General features: G+C 35.6%; 2 protein-coding genes across 3 annotated transcripts in view; one reads left to right on the top strand and one right to left on the bottom strand.

The window, feature by feature from the left end:
• Positions 1-15592, top strand: part of LOC131938416 (uncharacterized) — a 56270-nt gene extending 40678 nt beyond the window's left edge. For both annotated transcript variants that reach the window (XM_059296430.1, XM_059296431.1), the window contains exons 2-6: positions 5143-5344; positions 7847-8118; positions 8615-8918; positions 9575-10233; positions 14817-15592. In XM_059296430.1, coding sequence (XP_059152413.1) covers positions 5221-5344; positions 7847-8118; positions 8615-8918; positions 9575-10233; positions 14817-14834 — 1377 coding nt within the window. In that variant the 5' untranslated portion in view covers positions 5143-5220 and the 3' untranslated portion in view covers positions 14835-15592. The remainder of the gene's footprint in view (positions 1-5142; positions 5345-7846; positions 8119-8614; positions 8919-9574; positions 10234-14816) is intronic.
• Positions 15593-16279: 687 nt separating this feature from the next.
• Positions 16280-21903, bottom strand: LOC131938443 (DNA-(apurinic or apyrimidinic site) endonuclease). Its single transcript, XM_059296476.1, has 10 exons — positions 21749-21903; positions 20226-20264; positions 19980-20075; positions 19505-19564; positions 19054-19263; positions 18664-18862; positions 18400-18471; positions 18106-18252; positions 17741-17921; positions 16280-17565 (listed from the first exon to the last, which is right to left on the bottom strand). Exons 2-10 carry the CDS (start codon positions 20238-20240, stop codon positions 17448-17450), a joined length of 1098 nt encoding a protein of 365 aa, XP_059152459.1. The 5' UTR covers positions 20241-20264; positions 21749-21903; the 3' UTR covers positions 16280-17447.
• Between the last annotated feature and the right edge of the window lie 156 nt (positions 21904-22059).

Here is a 22059-nt window from a genome sequence, read left to right as displayed (position 1 = left end):
ACACACAACTGACGCTATAAATTACGTGTCTGAGGCGAAAAAAAAAGTCAAGAAATTGGTGGGTACTGTTCGTTGGCTTGGTACGGTGTCAAGAAATTGGTGGGTACTGTTCGTTGAATCAGGTTGTCAAAAAGAACTACGAGAAAAGTTTACTGAATCGGCTTGACACTTTCTACCTAAGCTGAATTGGAGATTTATAGTCGACGTTAAAGTTAAATGGTGACTTAAGAAATATTTCTTAGATTATTGCAGATTTTTCAAAATAAGAACTAGTATTCATACGATGAAACCCCTATTTTGGAATTAATATTAATCTAACTGGAACCGATTTCTAAAAACTATTAATATTAATGTAATAAGAGTTTTCACAACAATGTATACCCACCAGACAAAGTGAAACTAGTGTGCAACAAACAGCTGTGGTCTCCCCCTAGGATAGATATCAATTGTTACATAGTCCCCTGAGATTATGAATAGTGTGAGCTACATTTCTGAGTGGACGAAGGGAGGTGGAAAGGGGGGGGGGAATCTACAAGACTGAGGGATTTTGTTTTTTTCTACTTATCCAACACCACGTGATGGTGTTTAAGAGTATTTTATCTGTCTCAGCTTGACGAATCAATTTCTGGAAGTTCTGTTTCTGTCAGTCTGGTTAGCACGACTGATGTTTCATCTTTTTAGCACGACTGGGGATGTTTCATCTTTTTAGCACGACTGGGGAGGTTTCATCTTTTTAGCACGACTGGGGATGTTTCATCTTTTTAGCACGACTGGGGATGTTTCATCTTTTTAGCACGACTGGGGATGTTTCATCTTTTTAGCACGACTGGGGATGTTTCATCTTTTTAGCACGACTGGGGATGTTTCATCTTTTTAGCACGACTGATGTTTCATCTTTCCTAGCACGACTGGGGATGTCTCATCATTTCGTGGTCACCTTGAGAAATCTGACGTAACTTCCGCTATTTCCAGACAAATTTTTTTCACCATATTTTTTTCATCAAAAGACCGAGATATCAGACGTAGCCAGTCCTCAAATCACGTTACGTCTGCTCGCTAATGTCTGCTGCCTCTCCCGGCTCCTGACAGTCGTCTGCCCCCAGGGCGGGAGACTGAAATGCTAGCTAGATGTAAAAAAAAAAATGTTCCGAATCAAACGCCTAGCTGGGTTTATTAGAATAATGTTTAATCTACGTATGGAGGGAAAGATAAAAAAAATGTCCCTCAGGATATTCTGTTCACACGAACTACACTGGAGTAGCAAAAAAAAAAAACCTTTCGTTTGCCTTTAATTTTATTTTTCATGATATAGCACCGCGTTTTTAAATTATTTTAAGCTTGCAAGATTCTTGTATTTTTTTTAAATCTCATTCTTTTTTAAAAATGTAATGAACCGTTAATGATGTTATTCTTTCTTCTTAACTGTAATATGGAGGGAATTTCCAGCGACACAATGGAGTATGGCGTGTCAACATATTATGCCCCACATGGCCCGTTGACTCTGACTTCAGACTGATTTTTCTTTCGGGATTTGCTTCCACTGACTTTGTCCACTCAAGAACAATCTGCAAGGCTGAATTTGTTTGATTTTGGAGTTTTCTCTCTTAAATAGGTTACTTTCCCCAGCTAGATAAATATCTGGGAGATAGATACCTGATAGAAACCTGCGCATATATTGTAATACTTGCAATATGTGACATTTTGTCTAATTAACTTAAAAGGTGCTCTTAATGTTGGCTTTTGCGAAAACAGAAGTAGAGTAAGTACCACTTCCGTTTAATAGAAATCGCTCAAAAGTTGAAAGAAAACCACACATTTTATATAATACTTCCATATAAAATTTCGTCAACATAACTAAAACGTTAGACTACTCAAATTATCGTATACACAGACACGGAGACACACACACAAAAATGCAAAACTAAGTTTTTCTAGATCAAAAAGTGCTTAAATCTCGATTTAGATTTTTTTGGAATGATTACAATGCATCCTTTATAATCCGTATACGATAAAATAGGGAGGTGTAAAACAGAGAAAACTGTCAAATTTCATGTTAATTTTTCAGCGCGTTTTCAATACTTCCTGTATACATTGTATACGAGAAAGTAAAAACAAAGAGTGGTATTAAATCAAACAGCGAACTTTCTAGAAAAGTACTGCTAACTTCTTAGCTAAGGCAAACCTTTATAGTACAAAAACAGAGCTATCAGTTTAATGTATTTTTGTTTCGTTTTTATTCTTTGATTTTTTAATCAATTCATATCCTTTGTTGTTTCCTAATTGCATGGTAATGTAATTTTTTTAAATGCTTAAAGACTTGTTTTAACGTAATTAAATACCATGGAATAAATTAACTTTTAGTAAAATACACTTGAAAAACACACTTGAATGTAAAGCATTATCTTCTCCGGGGACTGGGTAAAACTAACTTATTCTTGGCTTTTTTAAATGGGTTTAAAAAATTAAATTAAATTAGAATGAATATTTTTTTGTAATCAAAAATTGTTTTTCTTATCTAAAAAAAAAAATCTCGTGACGTGCAATATTTTTTAATGTTGGAATAAAAATAAATTAACTGTGAAAAATAATTAAGTAAATTAAATGTAAAAAATGTGTTTTCAGTTCATTTAGTCGCTGTCGCCGTAATGTAAAATGGGATTGGGGGAGGGGGTCGATAAAAACACCAGCTAGTTAAGTTCGCTTACCGCACCGACTTTGTTGATGGCTTAAAGTTTTGATGAGGTCAGCACCCTGCGGTGGCTGGGAAAACAACAGCCGTTGTTCCAGAGTCAATGAGTTCACGCTTGACTGCATTCACCTAAAGGGGAAATCAACGGTACGCGCAGGCTGGCGTGGTTAATTGCCGATATGGGACAGGTCAATACAACTGACAAGAAGTAATACAGGTGGAATTATGGGATAAATGTCGGTATGGGATAGATCAATACCATTGACAAGAAGTAATGCAGGTGGATTATGGGATAACTGTCGGTATGGGATAGATTAGATCAATACCATTGACAAGAAGTAATGCTGGTGGGATTATGGGATAACTGTCGATATGGGATAGATTAGATCAATACCATTGACAAGAAGTAATGCAGGTGGAATTATGGGATAACTGTCGATATGGGATAGATCAATACCATTGACAAGAAATAATGCAGGTGGAATTATGGGATAACTGTCGATATGGGATAGATCAATACTATTGACAAGAAGTAAGGCAGGTGGAATTATGGGATAGCTGTCGATACAGGATATATTTGATCAACACGATTTACAAGAACTAATGGTGATGGAATTATGGGATAGCTGTCGATACAGGATATATTTGATCAACACGATTTACAAGAACTAATGGTGATGGAATTATGGGATAGCTGCCGACATGGGCGGGCTAACATGATACCGAGGTTGGTCCTATGGCCTACTGGGCGGGCTTCAGACAACCAGGATGTAAGACATTAGGTAATTAGGTCACTGGATCACCTTGATATTATTAAGTGACATACCGGGTCAGTTTACCGGAGCTGCATTAGGCGCCCGGAAATGGAAGCCACGACCCCCTCGGGCTGTCTGACACAGTCTGTTAGGGTCTGGTTATCTAGACGTTACATCGAAGAACCAAAACTCGTGTGAAAACGCATCGATATTTATAAATAAGAATATTCGGTAGGGTTAGTAGGGTAATACTAGTGATTTTTTTTTGCTTGTATTGTTGTTAGGTTTAGGATTAGGTTATGGTTATTGTCTGGTATATGATGTAGCGTTATTGTTAGGGTTGTGTGTTGGCCAGGGTTCAGATTAGATTAGTGTTATTAACATTAATAAATTTCAATACATCCTGCCGTACACAACTGTTCTTGTGCTTACAGTTACAGTCTAGGTTCATTGAATTTGGCTCTCCTGTTGTCCATCTGGTCGATAAAATGTCCTACACGTGATAATATTAATCTACGTTGATATCACATTTGGGGTTGGGTATAGGATTATGATTGGGATTATGATTACGTTCGGTGAGGGTTAGAGTTTAGTTCAGGTATAGAGTAAAATGTAAGTTGTTGTTTTAAAACACCCCTGTTGCATATTACTGCTGTAAGGGCGTAGTGCCCATACAATGACGAGCGGTCAAACGATGACTTCATAACTTTTTTTTTGTTATGTTTTCAAAACTATAATATACTTCTTTTGTTCATAGTGCCTCCATAACGCCATGTCAAGTTTTTGCCCTCTAGGTACTGTTGTGTTTTCACAACTTAATTTCGTTTAACCCCATTTTATATTAAGCAAATTGTAAAAAAAAATATAATATTTTCTGCACAAGAAGAAACTAAAGTGTGTTTTTCACAATACTTCAACATCCGTTAATCAACCTGTACTATAAAATTATTTTTATCGAACATTTTTTTTGTAATAGCGAACCCCGTAGGGGGTTAACAAGCCAATCAGATCGCGCGTAGCTCCACTTCTACGTTAGTTGATTGTCTAACTTGTCAACACCGTCACAAAACTTGAGAATTCCCTCCCTTTATTCATTAACCCGTCAATAGCCAAAGGGAGATAAATCTCGTTCTTCTAATTAGGTCATTAACTGGTGGTGGGTGCTAAACGTCAGTAAACATACGTTTACGGTAATTTTTGAAAATGTTATTGTAGCGAAATAGGCGAAGTAAACATTATGTAGTTTTTATTTTCAAAACTTCAAAATTATGAGTATGCTTCAATTAATGTAAAACGTATACTATAGACTATTTAAATTATTCCAACAAATTTCTATAAACGGTTACACACAAAAAATGTACAAACGAAATTTACATGAATTTTGTCTTACAAAATATAAATAATTTTGTTCTAGATGTTGTTGTTAATCTTGTTATTGGTGTTGATTTATTTATTTTTATATTTTACTTGGTTTTATTAATCCAAGTAATATTTCGCCCATACGGCTTCATCGAGACGTCAAAAACAATTTCATCTTACATCTTATCTCCCTTGAGCGTGTTATTCCCCTTGTCAAACCAAAACTCAATTATTTTATTTTTACGTTGTTTATTTTATTCATGAGAGCACTTATTTTATATTTTAACAAAAGGGTTTTCAGTGTAGAGTTATTTTTAGTTCCCTATTTGCTTGTTTCAGATAGTGAAAATTTAACAAGAAAAGATCAGCAAAATTCAAGAACTTGGCAGTTTTAGAGAGAGAGAGAGGGAGAAAAAAATGATTTCAAGGCTGTCAGTGTTGTTTATTGGAGCGTTGGCCGTTTCTATGGCAATAGCGGCTCCTTTATCCAACCAGGAGAGTTTGGTCAAATCGGAAAAATCTGAACAACCCGTTGAAAGAGGTGAGTAGTGAAAGGGAAGGGCTCAACACTAGGTTTGGACTTCAGCGTAGATAGTCTGGGGGCCCATCTTTGATGGGCCGCAGCCTCATAGGGCACCCGGACTCCTGTACTTCATAGGGCACCATCCTCCTGGGTCTCATAGGGCCCCCAGACTCCTGGGCTTCATAGGGCCCCATCCTCCTGGGCCTATTAGGGCCCACAGACTCCTGGGCTTCATAGATAGGGCCCCCAGACTCCTTTATAGGGGTCCCAGACTCCTGGCCTCATAGGGCCCACAGACTCCTGGGCTTCATATGGCCCCCAGACTCCTGGCCTCATAGGGCCCCCAGACTCCTGGGCTTCATAGGGCCCCATCCTCCTGGGCCAATTAGGGCCCACAGACTCCTGGGCCTCATAGGGCCCCCAGACTCCTGGGCCTCATAGGGCCCCCAGACTCCTGGGCCTCATAGGGCCGCCAGACTTGGGCCTCATAGGGCCCCCAGACTCCTTTATAGGGGTCCCAGACTCCTGGCCTCATAGGGCCCCCCAGACTCCTGGGCCTCATAAGGCCCCCAGACTTATGTGCTTCATAGAGACCCCATCCTTGGAGTTTCGAATTCCACTTGAGCTGTGTACAAAATATATAGTGAAGAGATGGTTTTTCAAAAAAATCTATTTTATAAGGCCCAAACTTCAGTATCTGCCTAAAGTACCTTAAGTCTCTACGTAGGGTCCTGATAAAATTATATCAAATAATTTTATGATTGTCACATAAAATATGAATATTTGAAAACATATGTCGTTTTATATATTTTTTCATATAAAAAATCTAGACAAAGTGATTTAAGTGTGAAAGGACGATAACTCTGCATCTATGGGCGTTAACCCGTACACGGTCTGGCGAGCACAAGCCTAATAAGGCCATTAAAGTTAAAGATCTCATTTTGGCCACCTAACGACGTCTCGTGCCGTCCTACGTAATAAAAAATCTCTTCTCATTTCGTTGCTTTCCGGCGAAAGGGTGAAAGGTCGTTGGGCAATTTCTATGCTAATAGACATGCGCAGTGAGAAATGCGAGATATGCTGTAGATCAGCCTTGAAAAATGTCATGAAAGAAATTGAATAGAGGAATAGAAAGTGAGCGCTATGATGGCGGGTATGGAGTGGGATACATGAGGTGGGCAAAGTGTGGGTTGGACATGGTGTGAGATAGAAAAAATGAGGATGCCTCAGTTTGTGGGGTAGGCGTTGAGGGTAGGCGTGATTATGAGGCAATTTGATTTTGAGCAGCAAAGTGTGGGTGGGGTCGGATGTAAGAATATGCGTGTTTGGAAAATAGTGGAGTGATTAGATTGTTAGACTGGGTGTGGGTATGGCATAGTGTTGTGGTGGGGGGGGGGATGGGAGGAATATTCAAGAAATGTTTGTTTGTGGCAACGTGTAAGGAATGTTTGTGGCGTTGCCAAGTGGTAGGGATAACATCCTAATATATAAAAGGCCATGTGCGCTCTTCTCTCTCTCTCTCTCTCTCTCTCTCTGTCTGTCCGCAAAATATTTTCGCCGGACATCACGTCAGAATCGGCAGCGATATATGGATACCTTTATACGGACTTTTGTTGAAAATAATATGTTAGATGTTTTAAATGTATAACCACAATTTTATTTAAAGAAGAAAAATAAAAAATAAAGGCATATTCGAATGTAGAGAAACAGTATTATTTATGCAACCGGAAAAGTATTTAAACTTGGGACAAGAACGCATTTAACAATGACGTCGCTTATTGTTTACACTAAAAAAAGAGCACGAAACTGATGACGTCATCTTCCGAGTTTAGAATAAAAAGAAATGAACTATTTCATTCAAATATGATTTAGAACTATGTACGCTATGAAATGTATACAATACGATTTTCTCGGCCTAAACTAAAAAAAATTATTTTATCTATTTGGATTCTAGATCTAGAGATTCTAGATCATATAGATCTAGAGATTCTAGATCTAGATCTAGATGATCTATAAAGCTAAGTTGTCGGGTGCCCGATAGGGCACTTCCCGGCGCCGCAGGTGCTTCAAATTTGGCAGGATCTTGCATTGGGGCGACAGAACTGACCTCGAAAACTGACCTCGACTAACCGGCGCCTTATATGGGCGAATTAATTAAGCATTCAAATTCTCAATGTTTTCGAAAGCCTAAGCGAAGCTGGGCAGCATGCCTAGTAATACTAATAATAGACTAAATTGCCTGATCAAAAACCAAACAAATAATATTTCAATAACCATATAAACAATCTCATTTATTAAACATTTTTACATTTAAAAAAAAATATGTCACACACATGTCAAAACTGAAAACAAGATTTATGTCACAAATAAACAGCTCGAGACATTTTATTTGCGACATATGAAAAAGAAAATTATGTCACACACATGTCAAGACTAAAAACAAGATTCATGTTACAAATAAACAACTCGAGACATTTAATTTGCTACATATGAAAAATATTTTTTTTTCTAAATCACCAGCCAAACGTGCAGAGGAAGAAATTGTTTTTGGCAACCAACAAAACAAGCCCCGAGTGATGGCTAAAAAATCTGACCTCGCCAACCTCCTAGTTCCGGTCGTCCCCGAGGGGATGAAGGACAAAGATGGCGTTGTCATCGCCCACAAGCCGGCGCCCGTTGGGGCGGAACTCGCGGCCCAGGCCGCCTTAGACAGGAGCGCGGAGAAAGAAAAAGTCGAACAGGCAGTGGAAGCGGCTATGGAAACGGTGGCAGACGAGCAAAGGGCGACTCAGGTAATTGATGAATGTTTGACCAATGTCCGACAGAAGGATAGCAGACAAGCAAAGGGCGACTCAGGTAATTGATGAATGTTTGACCAATGTCCGACAGAAGGGTAGCAGACGAGCAAAGGGCGACACGGGTAATTCAATGTTTGAACTAATGTCTAGCAAAAGTGTGACAGCGACTTGAAATCTCCTATAATTACAAATCTGAAACAAAACGTTTTTAATTTTAAAAAATGAGTAGGCCCAATGCTCCGCCCCCCCCCCCCCCCCGCTCAATAGAATGGTCATATGTGTCGGTATCTACCTCTTCCCCCCCCCCCCTCTTCCCCCCCCCCCCCCCCGCCCGGAACTAAATGAAATTTATTTAGAAAAATTTTATATACTTTTTACCAGTGTCGCACCCCCCCCCCCCCCCATTGTATCTATCTTGACGGTTGTATTTTTAAAAATATTTTTAACATTCACAAAATACGAACATGAAAACCTTTTCAACCACCCACAGAAGGCAGCGGAAACTGCCCATGAGGAAATCAAAGAGCTCGTCAAAGAAGAAATCCACAAGGACGAAAAGGCCGAGGAAGCCATAGAGAAAGACAAACAAGGGCTCAAGGAGCTGGAAAAGGCCATAGACGAGCCCGCCCCTAGCGGCGAGCTGGCCGAATCATCTCCCGAGGGCACTGGCGACGTTTCTGACGACGAGGTCAGCGAGTTTCTGGAAGAAATTCAGAACGAGAATGACGTCGATAACAATGACGTAAACAGCGACTACTACCAGAAGATGTACCAGTACATGCCGTCATACGCAGGTCAGTCTGGTCACGGAGTAGACATTTTTAAACACGATTTTGTGTGAGGTGGGGTGGGGGGGGGCAGGGTCGATAATGTTGAGGATGCGGATAGAATGAATTCAGATGATTCAAAATCTCGGGCTTGCTTAGGATTTATTTATTTCGCTTGATTACTCTGGTCTCCCTGATTGAAATAAAGATTTTGGATTTGTTGAGGGGGAAAAAGGTTTCAATCTTAACAGGTCACCGTTTACATAATCGCAAGATATTTTTTTAAAAGATCTTTTTTTAAATCCCTTTTTTTTTCAAATATTAGAGGAATAAGCAAGGTCACAAATAATGAAATATATCCCAAATGTAATTTAGATTATTATTGTCTGGGCAAATTAAGATAATATTTATGGGCCTACTTCATATTTATAACAAGTGCACTAAGTTTCTAAGGTTATAAATACATCAGGTTTCTATTGTTATTTATATGGGGGGAAATGTGTACGATTTTATGTACACGTAATTTCTTTGGTTATAAAAACACAAAAATGTATTTGATGTATAAAGTTCTACACAATTTTTATGTTAAAAACAAACGCTATTGCTATAAGCTTGAATAGATTAATATCTCCTATTTACATTCTTGATATTTAAATAAACATTCAATTTTGTCTTAATTTCAGACCAAGACATTCTCCAGACCATCCCCTTCCCATACTACCGCCGTCGCCGCTCCCTCCCCTCTCCAAGAAAAGCCGCCCCTGTCAAAAACCACCGCGGTGCCAGGCGCATAAAACGCGACATCCTCGACGAATACTACAACACCCTGAGCCTCCCCTACACCCCCGTGGAGTTGAACGACGCCCTGATCTCTGAACCCGACGACTACGTCCCACTGACCCCTGAAGAGAAAGACTACCTTTACAGACGTCTGCTGGACAACCTCGCTGGCATGTACGAAGATCCGAAAGACGAGATCGAAAACGAAGACTCGGTTGTTCCGTACATCAATAATCTCAACGAAGCTCAGGACGATGCGTACACGCCATACGTCGTCTACGGGGAGAACAACATCCCTTCCATCTACTCACCGGAAATGGAGAGGCAGGCGTACTCACCAGACGACAATGATGTCATGTTTTTTAAAAGAGGTATGATTGACTACATTCCGGAGGAGGAAGAGGAGAAGAGGTACTTCTTTCCCTTCAGCGAGGAACCCCAAACACATTGGGGAGCTTTTGTGCCAGAGAAACGAGATTACGGCGAGGCCATTCAGAGGCTGCAGCGACTCGCAATGGCGCTCAGTGACAACCAGGGGCCTTACTACAGGGAGATGGTGGAGGTAGGACAACCATTTTTTTACTGCTAGGACTGAATCACATCAGTGAAAATGGAAATGAGTTAGCAGTAGAATTTAAAGCGCGATTTATTTCTTAAATCAAATTGTATGTCTAAATCTGGAACTTTGCGACTTTATTTTTGTTCGGGAAAAGGGGAAATCGAGTTTTACAGATCCAAAGAGTCAATACATTTTTTCTCCATGATAGAACAGTCTCCCAAAAAAAAACTTCATTAAACATAGATTTCCAACAATTGGATATTAAACTCCTTGCTAGCAAACTTAAATTTAACGTTCGTAAATAATTTAATCACAACATAAGCATAAGTGTATTAATAACTTACGAGCCGACCCGCTGCGTATCATACGCCGCTATTTAGTTGTTTTTTTTTTCTACTTTTCAGTAATTTATAATTTGTGAATTCGACAGTACCAATGCTGCCATTGAAAATATTTGCTTAAAAACTCTACCCCCCCCCCCCCCCCCCCCACGTGAAAGCAGCCTCCTCTTAGTTTCCTCCTCTAAGTTTAAAATCGTTTCAAACTAAATTATCTGCCCCTAATAGCCGTCACCAAACCCGTCTCTGTGATTGTAAAATGTAAACAGAGTGAACACCGCTCACCAGATCATGTGGGGGTGGGGTGTGGGGGTTGTATTGATAGTGATAGAGAGGAAGAGAGGGGACTGCAAAGGCGCACTTGCAGCTTGTTTTCTAACTGATCCCAGAAGAGAATTATATATATAGACTAGCTGCATCCCGTGCTCCGCCACGGTAAATCTTTTTTAAATGTACCAACTTGGGAACAGAACAAAACTAAACACAACACAAACGAACGCAAAAAAAAAACAAAAAAAAAAAAACGAAAAAACAAACACAACACTCATAACATAAACACAATTTAAATGCAATCATAAAGGCATATTGCTCACAGTCTAGCCCGTAGCGCCAAATCGCGCCCTTTCCGGTGATTTGCACCCCCGCAAACTTTCGATTTGCACCCCTGTCCCCCCCCCCCCCGCCCTAAAACTTTCGATTTCCACCCCCCCCCCCCCCTCGCAAATTTTTTCCAACCCAATTTGGCGCCCCCTAAGGTCGGCACCCGGGGACATATGCCCTCCCCTCGCTACGCCTCTCCTATAAAACCCCTAGCTTGCCCTCAAACCGAAAGATAGAATAATAATTAGTAAACAGTATAAATAATAGGCAGTATTTAAAATATCCGTGTTTTACCAACAATATTTCACTTTATCCATTCACGCATTTTTTTCCAGTACTTTAAATTTTAAAAATTTACAAAAGAGTTTCATAACTAAAACCATTGCGCACCTAATGAACGTGATGACGCGTCTATAATAGTGCTGAATAGTTAATTAAAAATTATAAGTAATAAACAGTAGGGCCTACATTCAGTGAATAAAATAAATAAAAGATTGCCTTTTATCAATCCATGCTAATTATAATTTTCTAACAATAATTTCCTCTTACACATCCGAATAATTTGCATTCACATTTTGCTAATTATATTATTGCAACACTAATTCCTTCTATGACGAACGTATATTTGCATTTTTTATTAGCGTGAGTTTAATGTATTTTTAAATTACCTCCTTTGTCAAAATTAGAAAAAAAGAGTTAAATTAATTTGATTTTTCTACCGTACTGTTATTATGTTATTAAAATGTATCCACTTTTTCTAGGAATATTAACGAAAACTATATTTGACATTGATCCTTTGAATATGTTTTAGCATTGTGCGTGTATTTAATATTCTCTTTACGTTATGCACAATTGTACAAACAGTGGAAATTATAAAATAGCTCTATGCCGCTATATAAACAAACCCTACTCTATTACTTATAATAAGACACTGCGGTGCACTGAAAGCACAGCATGGTGCGAATGTTTACTTTTATGGTTCCAAAATCTATAGCGATGACGGAAGGAAGGAAGGAAGGAAGGAAGGAAGGAAGGAAGGAAGGAAGGAAGGAAGGAAGGAAGGAAGGAAGGAAGGAAGGAAGGAAGGAAGGAAGGAAGGAAGGAAGGAAGGAAGGAAGGAAGGAAGGAAGGAAGGAAGGAAGGAAGGAAGGAAGGAAGGACTGACACACTACCAGCAGCGTTATATTATAGATTCTTTTTTTTCGTTCTTAATTGTTATGTTGGAAAGGGTTTCCCCCAACACAAGTATTACATGCTTTCTTTTTACTTTCTCGTATATAGAGAAAGTATTGTAATCGTGCAAAAAAAAAAATCGAGATTTTTACAAATCTCGACGTTTTACACCTCACTGATACGGAAAAACATAATTTTGCAATCTTGTCCGTATGTCTGTGTGTGTGTGTGTGTGTGTGTGTGTGTGTGTCTGTGTGTCCGTGTGTAAACACGATAACTTGAGTACCGTTACTGCTAGGTTGATGAAATTTCATATATAAGTATTTTATCAAAATCGTAGATCCGTATCAACTTTTGAGCGATTTCCGATAACCGGAAGTGGTACTTTTTCTACTTTGAATTTTTCAAAAGCCTATAACTTGAGTACTATTTCAGATAGATAAATGAAATTTCACATGTAAGGAAAAGATCTAATTCTCTACCTTTTGTTAAATTTTGAGTAATTTCCGTTGACCGGAAGTAGTAATTTACGCTACTTCCGATTTCTCAAAAAACTAATGTAAATTTTAAAAGTACTAATAATATTGCGCACTATTTTGCGCTTTTTTATTTCGCGTTCACTTGGTGTGCAATTAATTTGTCTACGAGATTTTATTCTATTTTTAAAACTTTAAGTATTTAAAATGGATTAAAAATCATGTCTATAGCCCGAGTTCCCATCCCCTGTTATTTTATATAAAAATATTCGAGAAAGTTTAGGGGAGATCACTCCCGGTTTTTTGGATTTGCTTCCATAGCTTTCATTCAGCAGTTTGATTATCGCGTTTTAGAACTTGGGACTTTTCGGTTTAGCAACCATAAGCTTTACCGACCCGACCACGCCACCCAAGAATTTATATCATAAACTTAGATATTATTAAACGATAAAAAATAATCACTACTTTAAAAAAAAATTATTAAAAAAAGATTATTTTAACAAATTTTAAGATTGGTTTTTAATGCTTTACCGTACAACTAGCTAGCTAAAAAAAAAAAGAATTCCCAGTGTATCTTTCTGAAGTTTCGATCGAAACCAGCCAAAAGTACAATGTTGTTTCGTTACTAAAAATCTATAATTTTAAAAGCGGCATAAAAAGAAGTAAGATTTTAATCGATTGTGTAGAGAATCGAAGCGGAATGTTACCATGCTGTCCGCGTTTTAGTGACGTTTCATCGTATTGATAGTGATTCCTTTTGGAATATTTTCACTCCATTGACCTTGGCCCAAAGGTCACGTTTGCTTTAGCTCTCTATTACCTAAATGATGATCACGTGATCATAGCCATACATTCACGTTGCACCTAAATGATGTTCACGTGATTATGGTCATACATTCACGTTGCACCTAAATAATGTTTACGTGATTGTGACCACACATTCACGTTTCACCTAAATAATGTTCACGTGATTGTGGCCACACATTATTGCCATACACTGACGTTGAAACTAAACAATGTTCTCATCTAATTGAACACATCAAGCTGTGAGAAACAATCCTAGAACAACATAAGGGAAGCTTTTTCTGATAAATTGTGGCGATTAATTTTTTCCCCACAAAACACTCAGACGCTTAAGGCTCTCATAGAAAGAGATCATTGATTTTCCTAGAGGATCCTTCTAATATCTTAAAGGGGGGGGGGGGGGGGAATGGAGTAAAAATAAATGATAGTGTAATTTCAAACAATTTACAACAGTGTATGAAGGGGAACGATACTACACACCATTATAGGCTATTGCTCAGTATCAATGTACACACTAAACTATTAAAATGTGTACTCGTCACACGTCAATTACAAAAACTGTCATGCCCTAATTCAATGAAAATGTTTGTCCAAAAAAAAATTAGTGATAAAAAACGTGTGATTGGAAGTGGATAATAAATTCCATTGGAACCAAAATCCACATGCTGTAGTGTGCGTTAGGGTGTGGGGCCTAAGAGAAGCGAATTCTTCCATGTATCAAGCTAGTGAGGTCGGATTTATGTGACGATATGTCCCCCTTTTCGTCGTCACCTCCCCCCCCCCCCCCCCCCCGAAATAGGAACAATATTTTATTTCATATAGAAAATAAATACTTTAAACAGTGTCCAACACTACCTCCTATAATATAAGTGCCCTCATCCTCCCGAAAGTTTCAATATTAAATAGTAAAAAGCAGTGTTTATGGCAAAATCATCAAGCTATAGTTATAGCTCTTTGTTAAAGGGAAGCAACTCAATATGTTAAAAATAAATAATTTTTGTATTTGTATATTTTGTTTTATTAATAATTTATAAGTGGCTTTTGTTTTAAAATATAAAAATCTCTAGGTTAAATGTTATTTAGGATTAAAAGGAAATTAACTTTATTTTCAGGAAAGCCTTTTTGTTTCAATAATAATTTTCAAGTAATAACAGTTTATAACAAAACAAAAACCTATGAACATATTATTTTCCAGGATTACATAAGGAAATAAAGATAGAGAAAAGACCTGAGCCACCAGCTTGTCTTCTCCAACTGAAGGACCTGATGCCAGTAACCAGCAGGCCTGTCGGTGCCCATGGGCCTCACACCAAACTGTTACATTACCACTTAGTTTTGTTGAATATTCGTCTGTGACACTTTGGTTTTCCATTCAATTCTTGTCTCAAAGTATTAAAGTCATGGAGCTTCAATGTTATATTATTTGATGAGTTATTGTCATGTGCTGCTTCTCATTATTTCCCCCCCTGCCCATGTAAATATTTGTGGATGTTGTTCCAAGACTAATGTTAGTTCCAGATGGGTTTATTTATTGAGGGGTAGATGAATGCAGGATGTGCCCACCTGCCTGTCTAGATTTCTTCACCTGGAAATATTAATTTATACATATATTTAATTAAAACCTTAAACATTGTGGTAAGAGTTAATGTTCTATTTAATTCAGTTATTATTGTATCGGAAATTACCTAAACATTAAAGAGTTATACCTATGTTTCAGTTCCTGTGAATTTTTTTTTTAATTTTAAATAAATTTTTATCTAAATACTGTAATCTAAAACAATTAAACAGATAAAGTATATTGAAAATAAACTGACGCATAACAAGTGACTTGTTTTATAAATCATTTGTTGAGAAGATGTATCAGATCTCCCAATGCCTTTGGTGATGTTAAATCTGCTGTTTGTGACTGAAAACCTGACAAGGACTACAAAAAGTTACTTTTATTCAATAAATATTTATTTTTAAAGCCAGCCTTAATGTTATTTTCATTTATGTAGCCTTAAAGACTTGTTTTTACCATGCAGTAGGTAATTTCTTTGGAATTTAACCTTTTTTGTTTTATTATAGTATCCTTTTTTATAAAATAATTCTATTTGAGATGTTTTGACTTTAGCTGATAAAATAAAAGCCAAAACAATTGTTTCAATTATAATTTCCTGACAATTAAATTACAGTCAAACACTTAGTATCATTAATAATCTTGACGAAAGATATTATTAGGGATAATTATCTACACAAAAGCTTTGGTAGTGTACAATTCCTTTTAATTCCTAATATTCTTCTATATATAATTACCCTATTAACTTTTGCTAAAAATTAGTGGTTAAATGTCTAAAAAATGCAAAGTATATATTTAAAAATTAAGATAATATGATGTATCGCAATGACATTGACACTTAAGTCTTCTTTTCTTGTTGTCAATTCAATAATTGTATTAAGTGCAATTGTAATCAAGCTTTCAACTTACTTCGAGGTTTAAACATTTTTACTCTGTCTAGCCTTAAGACATATTTTTAGCTGAGGGTTCTGTCAACACAATACTGAAGTTATATTCCTAAAATCTTAAAACTGAAGTTATTTTTCTAAAATCTTCAGAATTATAAACATGCTTTATGAAAAAAACACTCAACATCTGTTTAAGTTTACAATCATTAAAATATTTATTTGAAACATTTTAGTCTATTTTTATATATGTGTAGGACTAGCAGTGGTGTTCTTAAAAAAAAGAAAGCTTACATTTGTAATAACAAATAAACACAAACAAGATAACAAAAATGCCATCATTATAATTATATGGGTAATGTCTTACCTAATGGGAGGTAATAAATGCTTTTAAAAATCATAGTAATGTTCATTCCTACAATCCTATGCTATATGCTCAATTGGCCTTTTTTTTTACTAAGTTATAACATTCATTCCTACAGTCTTATGCTAAATACTAATTAGGCCTTTTTAACAGCAATAACATCGTTACATAGTTATAATTGCAAACAGTTTAATTTAAAAATATGTATAAAGAAAAAAAATGAAAGTAACAAAATCTTTTTAAAGCTCTGGTAAACAAACTCAACATGTTTATCAAATATCAAAATAATTATGAATACAAGAGTGAAAAATGTTCCAGTCTGTTAAAAAAAACTTATAAAAATAAAAAAAATATACATTTAAAAAAAAAAATGTTAACATGTTATCATTAACAGAAAAAAATTAATAAAACAAAAGAGTAAAAATTTAATATGTAAGTTCAAAAACTACAACTAAGTAGATTAATTAGTATCAAATTCTTAACTATCATGTATATGAATTATTTTGCTGTTTTTTAATAATGAAGGTTCTTTTAGATGCATATGAAACCAATTTAATAATATTATATTATACAATATAACTACACAATAAAGAAAAAATATGTTGCTCATAATATAGTTATACAGTGAATGAAAAAATCTAACAAGCTACTTAAATATAATGTGGGAAAAGTCTAAGCTAATAAAATAGTATGGAAAAAAATCTAACAAGCTAAAATAGGATGTAGTAATATAGCTACTTAACAATGAGTTAAGATAGTTTTCAATTTATAACTAGTGAAAAGTAAATTAGCAATGATGATTTATTATTGTAATAAACTAAATTGAGATTCTGTTGGAATCTTCAAATATAAAGAACACTTACAGTGGCTTGATTGTGAAAACCTTCAGCAGCTTAAAAAGTTTAACCTGATATTGTTTGAAATACCCATCCACCATACTAGTAAATTATATTTTTTAAGTTGTGATTTAGGACAAAAATATAACAAACTAGCTTGCCTTCTGAACCAACATGCTTAATATTATAAAGCCAAATAAAGAACTATTGGACAGTGGTCACTTCCCATAACTGTCTTACGAATTACACTGTCACAAAGGTTGGGTTTTAGCTTTTCAGAGATGACAAAGTAGTCCAAACGCCTGAAAAATTAACAAGACAAGAATTTCATTACTAATTGTATGGTAGTTTAATGTTAAATTTTCACTATGCATTATTCTTACATTTTAAATCATATTAATCATGGAGCAAAGTTTTAAAGAGTGGGATAAACAGTTACCACTGAAACAGATAAATAGCAATGGATTTATAACTTACCATCCAGCATTCTTGGCTCTAGCATTCATCATATACGTCCAGAACGTAAAGGCTTCTTTTTCATCTGGATGCAAGTAACGGAAGGAGTCAATGAACCCTTCATTCAAAGTGGCAGTAAAACTGTCTCTCTCCTCTTCTGTGAAGCCAGCGTTTCTTAAGTTGCCTTTTGGATTTTTTATATCTGTCAGTGGATAAAAATGGTATGACAAAACTCATTCTCCTAGAGCCATTATATATACAAGGTTTTGTAAGGATTATAATTAGCCATGCATCACAAAAATGTACTAGTAAAGTGGGGCTAAAACTAAAATTTATGAAAGTGTTATTTATCAGTTTTTAATAGATAGTAGACAAAGAGTACGTACCAGCTTCTTTATGTGCAACATTCAAGTCCCCACACCAGACTACAGGTTTTTTGTCAGCCAAGGATTTCAAGTATTTTCTGAAGTCTACATCCCATTCCTTTGTTCTATAATCCAGCCTTACTAAACCTCTGCTTGAATTAGGTATATCTATAATATGATACATTAACCATAAGAATGAATGTTACTACCATATACCTCAACAATACAATTTCTCGACCAGTTCTGATTAATTCATTGTATGTTTTTTTTCAATAGATTATGTTAATAATTTTATTCATACCACATTAAACTTACATGTATTAACAAGGTAAAATTTCTCAAACTCAGCTGTGATCACTCTTCCCTCTTTGTCATGTTTTTCAATACCTGAAGTCAGTATATGGTTACATCATCAAATACAAACGAATTTCTACACATAAAGTTTTATATCAATAAGGAGTTTTTATTAAAACCCATAAAATAACACATATATTAAAAATATAATGTCATTAACTTGTGAATTAACTTTAAAAATCTAATAGACATGTATCTTAAATAATAGTGATATAAATATCTCACCAAGTCCTTCTGTAACTTTAATAGGCTTGGTCTTAAAATACATGCCGACTCCTGAATAGCCCTCTTTATCACCAGAGAGCCAATGGTTTGTATAGCCCTCTAGTTTAGCTTCATCTGGTATTTTAGATACGTCACATTTCATTTCTTGAACACATAAAACATCAGGTTTTTCAGCTTTGATGTACTCCAAGCCATCTTTCTAATTCATTTGAAAATAAAGATTGCATCAATTTTATTCATTTACATAGATTGCATAAAACCTTTTATTATTAAAAATACTATATAGTTATCTAATTTAACCGATATTAGTTTTAAAATCAACTTTTATCCAACTTAGTATTGATAATTTTCATAAGTTTAATTTATTTAAAGTATAACTGACAAGCTCACCTCTAGCCACGCTCTGATTCCGTTAATATTCCACGAAGCAATCTTAAAGTTTGCTTCTTTCCCATTTGGAGCTTTAGCTTTAGTTGAAAAATCAACACCCTCTAGAGAATCAATAATTGAATTTTTGGCTTTCTTCTTTGGCTCACCTTCCTCATCAGCGTCTGACTTTCTCTTTTTACCCCAACCCCATCCTCGTCCACCTGTTTTTTTCTGGATGGATAGTTGTAAGAGAAGATGTGGTTAAAAACACACAATCTAAAAAGACAAAAATTTTAAATGTCTATGACTATCTAAATAGACAAGCTCTGTCATTTTAAAATGGGTGAATTTGGCTTAGTTTTCCATCGAGATTTTAGAGAAAGTAAAATGATTTGATATTTACTATCAGTTGTTATTGATGTTCAAAAAATACATTCACATTTTAAAACTAATTAGATTATTGTTGGCATACCTCTGTTTTCTCTTCTTTATCTTTCTTTTCAGCTTCTGTTGATTCATTATCATCTGCTTCCTGAGAAAAGCATTTGTAAAAATTAAAGTTGAATTTATACAAGTTTAAGCACATGCATTAAAATTTGTTAGGGATGGTGCAGTCCAAAGGTAGAGTGCTTGACTGTCTCTAGTTCAGATCCCGGCTTTGAGTCTGTACAATGTCCATGAGTCCACCCAACTCTGATGGGTATCTGACTCATGTTAGGGAAAGTAAAGGGCACAGTGCTGACCACACTATCCCTTCATATGTCGTCGTCACTGAAGAGATGAACTCTAAATCACAAAGGACCGCAAAGTTCAAAAGGGTACTTTACTTGTTAAACTTTGCTGTTTTCTAGAATTATGACTAAACACAGCAGTATAACAAATTTCAAAGTTTATTTTTTTACAAAAAAAGATGAAGAAATCATTAAAATGAATGCTTAAAAGATTACCTCTTCCTTTTCATCATCTTTAGACTTCACTTCTTTTTGTACCTCTTTGGTATTACCTTTAGTTTTGTTTGTTTCAGCTTTTGCTGCTTGTTTTTTCTGTAACAAAGTTATACTTGCAAATTCAATACAAAAGCAATCATTATGAAAAGAAATGTAAAGTAAAACAAAACGCATTTGAAAGGTAAATATAAAACAACTAAAGCTAATGAACTAATATTACTTGATTCTGATTAAAGATGGTCTTACCCCTTTAGGTGGCATTGTAAAAAGAAAGTTTTCATACACCTGCAACAATAAAAAAAAATTAAAAAATAATCATGACTAGTAACCTAATAACAAAGTAAATTAAGATTTCACTAACTTTCAGTTTCAGACTTGATACAAAATGAGTTTACCTGGAAACTACTGACTATTGGGTTAGTAAAGAAATGCTACCTATCGTGCCCAATGATTAAATTACTTTGAAAATGAATGGCTGAAATTCATTAGTTGAAAAAGTTTTCTTCTCTAAGGCAATATTAATTCTAAACATTGAAACAAATGGGGCTTATATTATAACTTATCTATTTAGAGACTATTTACATTAAGCCTATACGTTATATGATTTGCTATCAGATTTTGTCAGTGCAGACGATAGACTTAGTTTCAGCTGACGATGACAGTTCAAATATGACAGCGCAACATAGTAAAAGAGTGCCAGATAATATGTATCGGTATCGTGAGATTTCTATATCATTTAACCCTTGACGTCATGCCACACAAATGAAATGTGTTAATCCTGTATTACATGCAATGATGAACATACTTTTTATTTTCTATAATCACGTCCCAGAGGACGACTTGTGACTTTTGTGATAATAAGTAAGTTGTGTAACATTTTCTTAACATTTTACCCCACATCATCCTAGCTAGATCTATGTTGATCAAAAAATTAAGGGTTATTATAACTTATTAAGAAGGGTTTGGTGAATGCACATTTAGAATCTAATCCTGAAGCTGGTGGGGGTTCTGTAGCTCCAAAAAGGTTAAGAACCACTAGATCTAGATTTTAGTGACTAAAGCTAGATCTAGATCTAGATCAATACTCAACAGAACTTGGTCTAAGTCTTAAGTGCAGTCAATGATATTTAATATTTTTTAAAAGGATTGCGAAATCGTATTTAGTACTTAGGGCCTATAGACTATGACCTATGTCTAGATTAGTCTAGATCTAGATCTGGTATTCAATCTTATATTTAATTTATTTTGTAGATCTAAATCTAGACTCTAGATACCGGCTCCGCTATCTGACAATGGATTCGTTTGGCCAATGGTCGGCGTTGTAGGTTGAGGATCTAGCTAGATAGTAGATAGAGTCTAGGGCCTAATCAATCTGAATCTAGATCTCTAGATCTAGATCTAAATCTTGACTAGAGGTCTAAATGTCACTAAATGACTACTAGAAATCTAGATTAGGCCTATCTAATATTCTTTTTTACTTTTACCGCTAAAATGCTACGTCACGGCTACGAAACTACACCTAGATCTAGATCTATCTAGATCTAGAATCTAGATCTAATCTAGATTCTAGATCTAGATCTTAGATCTAGATTCTAGAGATCTATTTTATTATTTAGATTATTTTATTTAAATTTCAGATTGTTCACAATATTTATCGCCCTTTTCGGCTAGATTAATTAAATTTGTCATCCCGAAATTCCAGATAAACATTCTAGATTATGTAATAGAATCTAGCATTTTCTCAAATTTTAAATAGAATCTGGAATTACCTTTTTCAAAAGACTGAAATTGGTACGATTTATGAAGCCTTTATTTTCAAAGAAAACGCAAAGCTGTGCACCAGATGTCAAAGTAGATTTTGGTTTAAACCTCGCCCTTGTTTGTATTGCAGATGTTACTAGTAAAAGCGCCAATCGTAGGCGGGTCATTATGACATATATGAGGATTTATCTCCCTTGTCAGTATCGATATTTTGAATATTTTATTTATATTATTTTTCTCACGTTTGGTTTTATTTGTTTGATGAAATATAGGAAAATTTGTGAAAATACCAAAGGCTAGGCCTTTGTTCTATGTAGTG

This window comes from Physella acuta, unplaced genomic scaffold (assembly GCF_028476545.2).
Source record: "Physella acuta isolate Inbredline_101_S28 unplaced genomic scaffold, ASM2847654v3 ptg000243l, whole genome shotgun sequence".
Lineage (NCBI taxonomy): Eukaryota > Metazoa > Mollusca > Gastropoda > Physidae > Physella > Physella acuta.
This window is presented reverse-complemented; position numbering and strand designations above follow the sequence as displayed.